We start from the raw sequence: 12,894 nt of genomic DNA, 5'->3' as shown, positions 1-12,894 counted from the left end.
AACAACTAGTGCCACGCAAAAACGCGAGAAACAAACTAAAAATCTATACCAATAAAAGAGCCCCTCTCTTATCGCCTTTCTCTTCTCTTTTTAAAAAAGTATTGAAGTGGTGAGTAGTGGGAGAATTTGTTGTTCTCACACACGATTCACGACTTACGCATTGTCCCTCTACACTACAGCTCGTTATTTATTTAACACACCAATTCAACTACACACATCACAGTATGTGAACAATCAGCCAATTGACATTGACAACTAAAAATCGCTCCACCGTTATTCAAAGTGTCACTAGGTTCAAATAATTACAAGTAGAAATACATTATTTTTATTTTATAATTCGTTTGTAACGTTCTTTAATCAACAATCTGGTTGACAGATTTCAGGTTATTATTTTTATTATTATACTTCTTCATTCGATATGTACAATACTAATAAGAAATCGTTCGAAAATAAATTTATGTTATAAGTGCTTACCTACTAATTATTTTAATTGTTCTTTACAATTTATTTTTGTTTTAAAAATACATTCATACCACAATTTTTTTATTTAAGATTTTATGAAATTGATTCTTTGTTTATTTGTTTGTTAATCACAAACAAAGTACACAAAAGAAAAATTATTCATAATAATTTTACAGACAATAAATTTCTAGTTTTTTATTTTTCTAACAATAAAGTTTATTTTATAAATTTTTATTGTTATTGTTATTGATAATGATAATAATCTTTATTTTTTTTATTGGTAGCTTGAAAAAATATAAATAAAATTTTATTTGTTTTGAAAATATTAATTTGTAACGATCACAAATTTAAAATATAAGAAAAAAATGTGACTTGTGTGAAGTTAATTGAAAAAAATTCATTCACTAATATATATAATTAATAAACTGGAGTTTAATATTCATTTTTTTTTTTACTAAAAGAAAAATTGCTTTCAAGTTATTAAAAAAAATTTTCAGTCGCAATCTCTTACAAATATTGATAAATTTTAATTGTTATTATTTTCAATAATAATAATAATAATAATTTTTATTTCAGCCATTTATTAAGCATGTGGCTCAACAAGTACTCAGCACATCTGATGGACCAATTGTTCGAGGACTTGATAAAAGAATTGAAATACATAGCGCCTGGAGCACGATTATCCTACTCGATTCGAAATCGTCTGGAGCATCACAAAAAATTTATACGGAAAGAAATAGTTAGTCGTATAAAGGATGATTGTGCCCCATTATTTATTGCCTGCAAAAGAGGTCACGTGGAGATTGTTGAATACCTGATAACAGTGTGCAACGCAGACATTGAACAACGTGGGATGTATGAAGTACCTGACGATAGATCTGTTCACTATGTGACACCTCTATGGTGTGCTGCCGTTGCTGGTAAACTGCCTGTACTGAAGTGTCTTGTGTCCCATGGAGCCGACGTCAATGCTATGTCTGATACCGGATCGACACCCGTCAGATCAGCATGTTTTATGACACACTTAGGTAATTAATTTAAATAACTTTAATTATGCAAGTTTTTATTTTATAATTAGACTGAGACTGTCAAGGGAGTCGTTCAAGGGAATTTTCAATTATTTTTATTGCTATCATTATTAATTAATTAAATAATTATTAATAAATACCTTATGTTTTCAGATATCGTTGAATATTTAGTTGAAAATGGTGCTGATATACTACTAGCTAATTATAATGGTGGTACATGTTTGATAAATTCTGTTCAAAGTGTTGAATTGTGTACATTTTTATTGAGAAATGGTGCTGATGTAAATGCACGAGATATCCAAAATAAGACTGCCTTACATTATGCAATACAAGAGCATAGATTTGATACAACAAAATTACTTTTAGCGTACAATGCCGATCCACATTTGAGATCAAGATATAATGATGATGCATTACAAACAGCCTGTCTCAAGGAGGCTACGCAAATATTTGATTATTTAAGTAATTATCATAAATATTTATGAATTTCAATCCATAATTTATTTTCAGTGTGTTCGTTGAATAATATCTCAATGATCATACACTTTTCATTATAACTTTAATACACAATATTAATTTTCTTAATAGAATTGATAAACAACTAATATTTATATAATTATAATTTATTCACAGTTGAAAATGTTAGTTATTCAGCAGAAAGTCTAGCAAATGCTCATGAATTAATGGGCTCGACATTTTTCGATGAACACAACGATGCACAGACAGCATTAAAGTACTGGCGTAAATCAATGGCGATAAGAAATGCTAATCTAGTCGATAATCAACCGCTGCCGAAGAAACCACAGATGCCAAAGAGAGATTGTTTTAGAAATATCATTGAGTTTTCTACCCTAAATGAACTTAACACTATCGCTTATGATCTAGACGCAATACGGATACAGAGTTTACTTATTTGCGAACGGATCCTCGGAGAGCACCACAAGGACACACTTTATAGACTGATGTTCCGGGGTGCAGCCTACGCTGACGCTTTACGGTAATTTGTTCAATAATTATTCATTATTTTCTTAAACGTTATTATATATATTTTCATTAATTATTTTTGTAGATATCAATATTGTATTGATTTATGGCGCCGTGCGTTAGAAATTCGTGTTAAAAATGATTCCGTAGGTTTATCATTTTTTTTAAATGACTATAGTATTTCCAGTATTTTGTTTATTGATTTATTTTTTCTTTTATTTTAGATACTTTATACAGATACTTGTTTCACTGCACAAGCTATTGTCAGGATTATGATTGATCTAAATGAATCAATTGATCAGAATGGTGATAAAGAAGGTCCAAAATATTCAGATATTGTTGGAGTTTTCAAATTACTTTCTTGCCAAATTGCTGAAGCAAGACAATGGCTGCAGGTATTAATTACAGTTATTAGGGTGCTTTTTTTTTCAACTATTTTTTTTTTTTCGGTCTCATCGTGAAATTTTGTTGCAAGTACCTAAAAAAAAATTCCTTGAAAGTTTGGGCCCTTAATATTAATATTGAGTATTCGACCAAGGCGTGTAAAAATTTCCCATTAAAAAAACACAGAAACTCTTTCAGAAATTTTTTTATCTGTAAATTTCTATAGCTCAGTGGAATTTCATAGCATCGTTTCGACCGTGGACGGATTTTTTTCAGAATTGAATGCTCTACAAAAGTGTCTATTGCGGCTAAGCCGTAACTCGAACCGGCGAAGTAGTACAGGGCCTCTAAACTTAGTTTTTCAATGGAATTTGCATTTTGTCGCATTGTGAATGACAAGAGTTATACAAAAAATTTAAACGACAAACTTGTAGAAAATTAAATTTTCTACAAAAAATGTCCTGAGCACTAAGTCGCTAAAATCAATATTTTCGGAGATATTTAATGATATTTTTTAACTTCCCGCTAAGAAAATCGAAGATTTTCAAAAATCGGGAAGTTATTGTTTTCACCCCGTTTTACGAAAATCGAGTTTTCATCGAATCTCGACGTTTCGAGGTCCTAGGAAGCTTCCCTGACTATTCTCGCGATGGTGTCTGTGTGTGTGTGTGTGTGTGTGTGTGTGTGTGTGTGTGTGTGTGTGTGTGTGTGTGTGTGTGTGTGTAAACCTCTCATAACTTTTGAACGGCTTGACCGATTTGATCGCGGTTGGTGCCATTCGAAAGGGCTTGACTAAACTTAGATTTTGAATATACTTTGGAACGATTTAGACCAGTAAATTTTGAGAAATCGCAAAAAAACTACAAAAAAAAAATTTTTTCAAATGGGGTTTTTTTGGAATAACTCTTAAACGGCTTTACCGATCAATTCCGAAAACTAATCAGCTCTTAACATATAAAAACCACGTCGATCGCCGCCAGTCCAGTCAAAGTCGGTTGATTCGTTCGTGAGTTATCGTTGACGAAAGAAAACCAAAAAAAGTGTTTTTTTTTTTTAATTACTCCGAAATTTTCCGTTCTATCAATTTAAACTTGACGATTCTTTATGAAGCTTAAAAAACTGCGTCGAATGCCACCAACCGCGTGAAAATCGGTTCATTCATTCAAAAGATTGCGTTTTGAAAATTAAAAAAATAGTGCTTTATCAAACTTCTATCAAACTTTTGAGCTCGAAGAGCTCAATAGCATACAAAAGCTATTATTTTGAGCTCGGATAGCTCAAAATAACACACAAATTGTATTTATGAGCTCGAAGAGCTCAAAAACGTCATGAGTGCAATTTCAAGCGTTTAGGTATAGAATTGGCGGGAAGTTGCAGGGATGGTCTTCAGGGTCAACCGTTTTCCTAATTTTTTTAATTTGAGCTACAGAAATACAGAACACTGCTACAGAACACAGAACACTGAGCTACAGAAATTTACAGATAAAAAATCAGAGTTTCTGTGTTTTTTTAATGGGAAATCTTTAAACGCCTTGGTCGAGTACTTAATATTAATATTAAGGGCCCAAACTTTCAGGGAATTTTTTTTTTTGGTATTTGCAACAAAATTTCACAATGAGACCACAAAAAAAAAAAATAGTTGAAAAAAAAAGCACCCTAACAGTTATATTTAAATTTATGTCATTTTATTTATAAAATTCAATTTTTTCAGCAACGTCCTATTCATAAAAAACAACAAGACAATTACGATCGTATATTAAAATGTATAACTCATTTAATATACTTACTAATAAAAACCGCGCAAACCGAAGAACAAAAAGTAGAATTCCGTCAACTTGTGTATAAATTAGTTAAACAAAATCCTCGATCAACGTCTACAGGTGACACACTACTACATTTGTGTGTATCAAGTTCAAATACCATTACATCAAGTTACTTCAACTCTGAAGTCACCCAGGTATCAAACTATTCATTTAATTAAAATTGTAACTATAACCTTTGTTTCCAATTAATACTTAACACAATATGTTTATTCTTTAGATAATTTTTCCGGAAATAGATGTGGTGACTCTGCTGCTCGAATGTGGTGCTTACGTAAATGCTAAAAACGAACTTCGCTCGACTCCGCTTCATGTAGCAAGTAACGCTTACAATTTTCATAATCCTTTGATAAAAATTTTGCTCGACTATGGTGCGCACTTAGATATCCCGAATCGCCTTGGCGATACTCCAGCGCGTTTGATATCCTCAAACCCTAATAACAATGTTAACCTCGTTAATTATATGACACTGTGCTGCTACGCAGCCCAGGCGATTTTCAAATACGGAATTCCCCGAAAAGATTTGCCGGTGACGTTACACCAATTCTTGGAATTTCATCGGGAATAGAAGAAAGTTATTACGAATTTATTAAGTACTATAAATATCAAATTAATTTTTAAATATAAATTATGAATATATCACGTCTTCTAATTAATCGGCGAATTATATGGTAAAGGATCAATATATATATATATATATATTAAAAAAAATCTATCTATACACAAAAAATATACGTATTATATTGATGAAAAGAAACAAATTGAGAGAATATTTAAATTTTTAAGTATTGGCTTTTTACTTTATTGATTACTTACATATTTAACAAAATTTTAATATTGTTAAATAATTTTTCAAAGACTGTTTTATTCATTTTTATTGTTTCTCTTTGTCTTTATTATAATTACAATCTAATACAAGATCTGAGTGATAAACATACAACTTAAGTGATAACTATAACATAAAAATAAAGTCGACTTATTCACGTTAAAAATAATATTCAAAAATTGCTCTTTACTTCGTTAATTTTTAGTTAATAAATTTTAAGTCGTTAAGCGCTAGCTTCAAATTTTTATTATTTACAAGCTCTTACAACTAAAATTTATCATTACTAGTTATTGATATTTATTAAAAATTTACGTCTTAATAAATTGAGGAATTTAATTAACGTATATTGAAATTTATACAGTTCAAAAAAATAGTATAAAAAGTGTAATGACTAATAACCATCTGGTAGATATTAAGACAACGGTGCTGCTCCCACTTATACGGATGTAAGCGTCTACAACGTGAATCTTCCAGCCCATATTCGCGTGGGTGAACGAGTGATAGTAAACAGTATCAGGCCAACTTGAATTTGGAGTTACTTCTAGTATTCCACCGTCACCTTTAATTTAAAAAAAAGTTATTTAATTACATAAAATAAAAAAAAATCACTGAAAATCATTGACGTATCAAAACCGTCATCATGATTAAAATTAATTAAATTGTTTCTTAAGGTAATAAAAAAATTACCTGGTTCGCAGACGTGAATTAAAGTTCGATTGAATTTTTGGAAGCTCAAAAAATCATCATCGAGCCTTCGGTCACGTTCACCGTGTTTACTCAGACAAAGCGGACCTACGGCAGTCGGCCTGGGCCTACCACGTCTAGTAAATTCAACACCAGCAAGTACTCGAACCTGTGCTTGCGCTACATCAGAAAGTCTGTCATACCCACCGTGAATCTCATCAGTGATAATAAACGGATGATAAAAGTTAGGACTGTGAGGATTATTCCCACCGTAGACTCGGAAGCTGTAGGTCAGCTCGCGACGTAGATAAATTTCTGGCGACATTAGCCCATTCAAGTACCAAACGTAGCCCATGGAAGTCAGACCAGTCATTCCTTGGTACCCTTTTTTTCCTCCAGAAGGTCCTATCGTTGCCTTGAATGATCTGATACTCCGGTCAAATATGTCAAACTTCTCCCAAGGCTCTGTATATTTTTTATTAAGCTCCGTAAAGTCAGAGCATGTATTCTCCGGCTCAGCTCGATTCAATTCAAGTTTCAAACTGGTTTTAGGATAATAATCATGGAAATTAGGCTCTTTGTTTTCGTCTAAACGACCTAGAGACCAAACCACGTAAACTGGACGGTCCGTTGGATATGGCTTATCCCCAGAGTCAGCTAAAATTTTAAAATCAAAATTATAATTACTGATTAATTAATAATTAATTATTAAAAAGTTTTTACTTACGAGAAATAAGATTGCGACGATAAGTAATTGTGGTTATTCCATTTTCCTTTACTGCGGTGTAAAATTGATTGCTTTCGGTACCTCCGACTAGCTCGTCTTTACACACGCCCTTGTATTGACCTAGCGTCTTACCACAAGGCGCTTTTGAAGTAATATTGTAATCTGCTGCATACCCACGTACATCATCCATGTAAGCAATAGTGACATCAGCACCTTCCATTTGACTCTTCTCTTCAGATCCAGACAATCCGAATCCCATGTACTCATCATCGCCTTAAAATTATTCGTTTTTAATTCAATTTGCTCAAAAAACATTAAATTAATTTAATAATTACCAATTTGACCGGATAATTGAATCGTTATTTGCGGTCCAAATATTTCCCAGCTAACCTGATAATTTTTATGCAACTGCACACAATTTGGCAATGTCGACATTGTTTTAATAGCCTAAAAAATATTCATAGTCTCTAAAAATAATCTCACTGGAAATTTAATTATAATTTTAAATGAAAAATTGTAGTGAAATAATAAATACCTTGATCAAAGAAGGTGGAACGTTCAATCCTTCAGGAATTATCACAGACCCATAATTACTTCTCGTACTGACGTCAAAAATACTCAGCCAATTTATCTGAAAGACGGTCATTTCACCGGGCAGTTGAATGATTATATCTTCGCCTTTGTATTCTCTCAGTGAATCTAAACTATTGACAAATAAATAAGTAATTATAGTTATATTAATTAAAATTTAAAATGATACTACTATTTATGATATAAATTTTTCTATCAATAAACTTAAGACTGCTACTTACTATCCATAGTCATCAGGTACTTTGACACCTTTGCTAGAGGGTTGGGCACCGGAACCAATCCAAAAGTACGTATCATTACCTTTGCCATCGTACTGGAACCGCGGAATGCTAATTGTTTTAGCGTCTAAGATGATAATCGGGTCTGAAGTCACTCCGTGTGATCTTCGCGATAGTTGAGAAATCTTCTGCGGTGTCGGTGGCTCGAATTCTTCGGGAATATATACATCACCAAATGTATTCTACGATATCAGATATAAATTATAAATTAATTATATACATTTTAATTAGCTAAATCATGTTTAGAATAATTACCTGCGACCCAATATCATAAACGGCAAGCCATTTGATATCTGTTATTTTTTTATTGTCCGGTAATGTTAATGTGAAGTCTTTGTTGAAGTAACGATCTAATATATTAGTTCTGTTGAATAAAATAAATTATAATAAAAAAAATATATATATGTATTAATTATTTATAATTTATAACAATAAATATATTGTGATTATTGATAAAAGCGGTTTTTTTTATTATACTTACTTTCCCCACTCATCCGGAACAATAAATCCTTGCGGACCAGGACGATTAGACGCACCAGCCCAGAAGAATGCGTCAGCGCCATTTCCGTCGTAGTTGAATGAGGTTAGAAGTAATGTGTATTCATCGACGGCGTGAACTTCTCCAGATACTTGGTGGTGATATGCATTAAATTTTCCTAAAGCTTTTCCTTTATATTCTTCTTCAGGCTCTTGTGATATTACTGTAATAAAATTGTAAAATTTTTGAAACTAAAGATGAGCTTTTTTTTTATTCGTTTCAGGTACTTTGAAATAGTTTGTAAATTTTGTGAGCACTTTTTATTTCTTCTTTATAATTGTTTTGACAAATAATGAATATATTTTTGTGGTAGATTTTTTTTTAATTTATAAAAAAAATTTAAATATTGTAAAGAAAATTTTTAAATTAACCAAAGAGAAATTTTAAAAGTTTACATTATTAATATTTAATTTAAAAAATTGGATGAATTTAAAGAAGAAAATATGACCTCTGCATCACAAAATTCTAACGAATGAAAAAAATTTATGATTAAAACTACAATTTTTACTTTAAAATTGTAGTAAGTATCAGGAAGAAATATCAATATTTGTCAAATAATTTTTTAATACAAGTTAACGAATTAAAACAAATAATTTTTTCATAATCTTCAATATTAAAAATACCAACAATATTACATTGTTTCTTCTACAAAATTGAATGGAAATTAACTTTCAAATGAAAGAAATTATTTACATAAAATGTATTTTAATGAACAATAGATGAATACATTAATCTTATAGATCGATAATTAATAACTTTTATTATGTAGTATAGAATTATATGTATATATAGCAAGTAATTGTTATCATAAATTTTTTACACTTAGTAATTGTATCATAAACTTACCAATCGGTATTAACATTAAAACAACAAACAAGCCACATTTTTTAAACATTTTAAAAGTATAAACAAACTAAATTACTTAACAAACTATGACATTGTTTGGGTGTTTAAACTGTCTTGAGACCCATATGGGGATTTTTTTGTTGGAACCTCTAAAAAGAGATGGTTAACACAAATGATCTTGGACCTTGACCAAGGATAAAACAATAATAAATTGTTAAAATAGTTATACATAAAGATATAACTAAGTTACGTATACATACGAGTATGCTATACGTTTAATGAGAAAGTAAGATTAAGATGTTAGATTTTATTCGAATGGTTAATAGTTGAAGTACTTGAGCTGACTGAAGAATAACTCCAAAGAGAAAGTACGCAGGGTATTTGACAAAACAACTATTCTGTTGATTGCCTTGAGAAAAAAAACCGTTATTTCCGTTACATCTTCAAGTAAAAATATTTATTTTTTTTTTATTTGTAATTTTTGTATATTAATCTATTTTTGTAAAAATATTTACCAAAAAATTGAACAAAATTTGATGAAGATTTTTTTCTGTACTTAAATTTGAATTTTGTATTGATTTGAAAATTTTTTGTGCCACTGGGTAACTCTAATTAAACCTGAAAATAAAATAATTTTTATAAATTAAAATAAAATTTATTAAAATAAAATAAAATAAAATAAAATAACAAAACTGATGAAAATAAATTTTTAGAAAATTTTAATTTATAAACTTTTTACCGAATTAAAAGTATAATGAATAATTTCTAGCAAAATTTTAAAAATTTTCTTGCGCATGCGTTTTGATCTTTACTACTGCTGTGATTATTATTATCTATTGTGTCGAGTTGGAACTTGCTACATATTTACATTTTACATATGTCTGACAGCCCGATACATTAACGAGGAGACATGGCTTTAAAAGACAACAATCTGCCTGTTTTATATGGCGAATTAAACAAACTAGGACACAGTGGTGACTATGAAAGAGCGCTAAAAGTTGCTCATAAAAGTAAGTAGAAAAAATCTTTCACTTACTTTCAATCACTTATCATACAAATTACTCCAAAAGTAACCTCTAAAAATAACATCTACATTATAAAGAAATTTAAAATTTTCCAAGTTGAAATTTAAAACTTAAAAAATTAACATAAATAATTCATAGTTCTAGCATTTATCCAAGATGATGAAGCTGCTCTGCATTGTAAAATAATTTGTCTCATTCAATTATCGAAATTTAATGATGCGCTTCAACTTATATCTAGATATGGAAAACAAACCAGGTTTGAAGTTTATTAATTTTATTATTTATTAACAAAGTTTATTAATTATTATTATTATTATTATCGTTGTTGTAAAAATTATATAAAGCCAACCCCAATTCAATCTTAAGATAAATTATTAGATTTTATTTATCATAGCATTTCGGCATGGATCCATGCTATCGTTACAATCAATTTTTTTTTTTTTTAAATACTAGAAAGAAAATATATTGTTAATGATATAAGTAGTTTAATTGATTAAAATTTTGTTCAACCGATAAAAACACTAGAAATGTCGTGATATATGAAATTAAATAATTTATGTCAAAAATTGGATTAGGATTGACTTAATATAATTTTTATAACTAAAAACTTACCAATTTTTCGATAATTATTTAATTTAATATTATTATTGTTATTATATTAATTTACATATTTATTTTTTTAGTAACTGGGAATTTGAAAAGTCCTACTGCTTATACCGACTGAACCAAGTCCCCGAAGCATTAGCAGTAGTCGAAAAAGTATCTAACCCATCACTAAAACTGAAAGAATTAAAAGCGCAAATTCTCTACCGTCTAGAAAAATACGAGGAATGTTTTGCAGTGTACCGTGACATTATTAAAAACTCAGACGATGAGTACGAAGATGAGCGTGAGACAAACTTAGCCGCTGTCATCGTAAACTTGACATCCGAGGGATCTAAACTCGAAGTCCCACAGTTGAAAGAGCACACCTATGAGCTGACCTACAACGTAGCATGTCGATTAATCGAGCAAGGAAACTCCGGTGACCGGGTAGTTTTAGCAGAAGCGGAGAAGAAGCTAAGAGCTGCCGAGAAAATGTGCAAAGAAGCCCTCGAAGAAGATGCTACCGAAAGCGAGATCGACAACGAGGTAGGAATCATCCGAGTCCAACTCGGTTACTGCCTACAGCTCCAAGGCCGCGAAAAAGAGGCTCAAGCTCTCTATATGAATGCGCTTAAAATGAAACCGGATGACATCGCACTCACTGCTGTTGCTAGTAACAATCTTGTCACCTTGAACAAAGATCACAATGTCTTCAGCAGTAAGAAGCGCATGAAAAGCGCCACCCTGGAGGGTCTCGAACACAAGCTTACTTCTTGGCAGCGTAAAAGTATCGCTTACAATCAGTGTTTGCTTGCATTGTACACAAACCAGGGCGAGCAGTGTCAGAAGCTTTGCGGGAAGCTGGTCAAGGATTATCCAGACATGCAGAAGGACGCGAGTTTCGTCGAGGCTGTGCAGCTCAGCAAGGAAGCCAAGGTCCAGGAAGCAGTCGACTTACTGCTAAACAATTTGAACCCTAATAATGATTTATGTATGAGGCTAGCGTGTGTTCAGCTTTTGCTCCAGCAAGGCGAGCGCCAAAAGGCGATTGAAATTTTAGAAAATTTGAATGAACGCGATCGTTCATTATCGGGAGTAGTCAGTGCTCTGGTTACTTTGCACATGGCGGAAAATAATCGGGAACGAGCTTCTGCAGTTCTCAAGGACGCGGTTAATTACTACAAAAATAATAAAGAAAATACTGGAGATTTAGGAACTCTCTGGCGTCAAGCTGCTGACTTCCATCTCCGTGGTGGGGAAGTAGCTGTCGCTGCTGCGAGTCTCGAAGCGCTTCTAGAGGCTTCACCGAACGACACCAAGACATTGGCGCAGCTTATAGTCGCGTATTCCAAGTTCTCGCCGGGAAAAGCACAGGCACTTTCTAAACAACTGCCTCCACTGGACCAGGTCGCTGGGGTGATTGATGTTGATGCACTAGAGAGTAGTAACTGGGTCATTGGGACGAAGGTTATCAAAAGAAAAGTTGAACCTTCGCCAGGGAAACCTGGAACAGATTCGGCTCAAAAGATTAAGAAGACCAAGAAAAGAAAGAGGAAAGGAAAATTACCGAAGAACTATGACCCCTCGGTAGCGCCTGATCCGGAGAGATGGTTGCCTAGACACGAGAGAAGTGGTTTTAGGAAGAAAAGGGACCGCAGGAATAGGGACACTGTCATGAAGGGAACTCAGGGAACTGCTGCGGGAGCTAGTGATCTTTATGACATCACCAAGATGCCGGCCAATGTGAAACCTTCGCCTAATCCAAGACATAGTCCTGCTGTGGAACCTGCTGGACCTAGACAGCAGCAGAGAAAAGTTCAGCAGAAGAAAAAGAAGAAAGGTGGTAAATGGTAGTTTGATTGATTTATAGGTTTTTTGTTTATATTTGTACGAAATTAATTAAATGTAATCCTATTGCATAGGAGATTAATAAAAGAAGGCTAATTACATAAATTTTTTTTTTATTTTTTGTGATCAATTCTGTTGAATCAGGATTTGCTTGGTTATTGGTTGACTTATAGTTACTTTTTTTATTAATAACATTTCGCACAATGACTAGGTACTTGTAATACATTTAAAAAAGTTTAGTAACAGCTTCATAGAAAAATATTATAAC

The 12,894-nt window shown here is 31.9% G+C and overlaps 3 protein-coding genes across 5 annotated transcripts; 2 read left to right on the top strand and 1 right to left on the bottom strand.

Moving 5' to 3' along the window:
* Nucleotides 1–25: 25 nt before the first annotated feature.
* On the top strand, nucleotides 26–5,355 carry LOC123271499 (protein fem-1 homolog A). Of its 3 annotated transcripts, none has more exons than XM_044737847.1 (8): nucleotides 26–109; nucleotides 1,039–1,490; nucleotides 1,644–1,952; nucleotides 2,124–2,487; nucleotides 2,560–2,620; nucleotides 2,699–2,869; nucleotides 4,570–4,815; nucleotides 4,899–5,355. In XM_044737847.1, the coding sequence occupies exons 2-8, from the start codon at nucleotides 1,052–1,054 to the stop codon at nucleotides 5,244–5,246; spliced, it is 1,938 nt and encodes a 645-aa protein (XP_044593782.1). In that variant the 5' UTR covers nucleotides 26–109; nucleotides 1,039–1,051; the 3' UTR covers nucleotides 5,247–5,355. The 3 variants fall into 3 exon arrangements, with proteins under 3 accessions (XP_044593782.1, XP_044593781.1, XP_044593780.1); XM_044737846.1 differs by lacking the exon at nucleotides 26–109 and adding an exon at nucleotides 190–308; XM_044737845.1 differs by lacking the exon at nucleotides 26–109 and adding an exon at nucleotides 247–383.
* A 467-nt stretch (nucleotides 5,356–5,822) lies between these two features.
* Nucleotides 5,823–9,516, bottom strand: LOC123271497 (protein Skeletor, isoforms B/C). Its single transcript, XM_044737843.1, has 10 exons — nucleotides 9,429–9,516; nucleotides 9,169–9,352; nucleotides 8,266–8,485; nucleotides 8,040–8,148; nucleotides 7,728–7,966; nucleotides 7,451–7,619; nucleotides 7,251–7,362; nucleotides 6,916–7,188; nucleotides 6,192–6,845; nucleotides 5,823–6,063 (listed from the first exon to the last, which is right to left on the bottom strand). The coding sequence occupies exons 2-10, from the start codon at nucleotides 9,215–9,217 to the stop codon at nucleotides 5,867–5,869; spliced, it is 2,022 nt and encodes a 673-aa protein (XP_044593778.1). The 5' UTR covers nucleotides 9,218–9,352; nucleotides 9,429–9,516; the 3' UTR covers nucleotides 5,823–5,866.
* Nucleotides 9,517–10,018: 502 nt separating this feature from the next.
* On the top strand, nucleotides 10,019–12,731 carry LOC123271498 (signal recognition particle subunit SRP72). The gene is made up of 3 exons (XM_044737844.1): nucleotides 10,019–10,178; nucleotides 10,332–10,449; nucleotides 10,877–12,731. The coding sequence occupies exons 1-3, from the start codon at nucleotides 10,079–10,081 to the stop codon at nucleotides 12,630–12,632; spliced, it is 1,974 nt and encodes a 657-aa protein (XP_044593779.1). The 5' UTR covers nucleotides 10,019–10,078; the 3' UTR covers nucleotides 12,633–12,731.
* The last annotated feature ends 163 nt before the right edge of the window (nucleotides 12,732–12,894 follow it).

The sequence above is a fragment of the Cotesia glomerata genome, linkage group LG9 (assembly GCF_020080835.1).
Source record: "Cotesia glomerata isolate CgM1 linkage group LG9, MPM_Cglom_v2.3, whole genome shotgun sequence".
NCBI lineage: Eukaryota > Metazoa > Arthropoda > Insecta > Hymenoptera > Braconidae > Cotesia > Cotesia glomerata.
The sequence above is the reverse complement of the archived record's forward strand: the minus strand, read 5'-3'. Positions and strand labels throughout refer to the sequence as shown.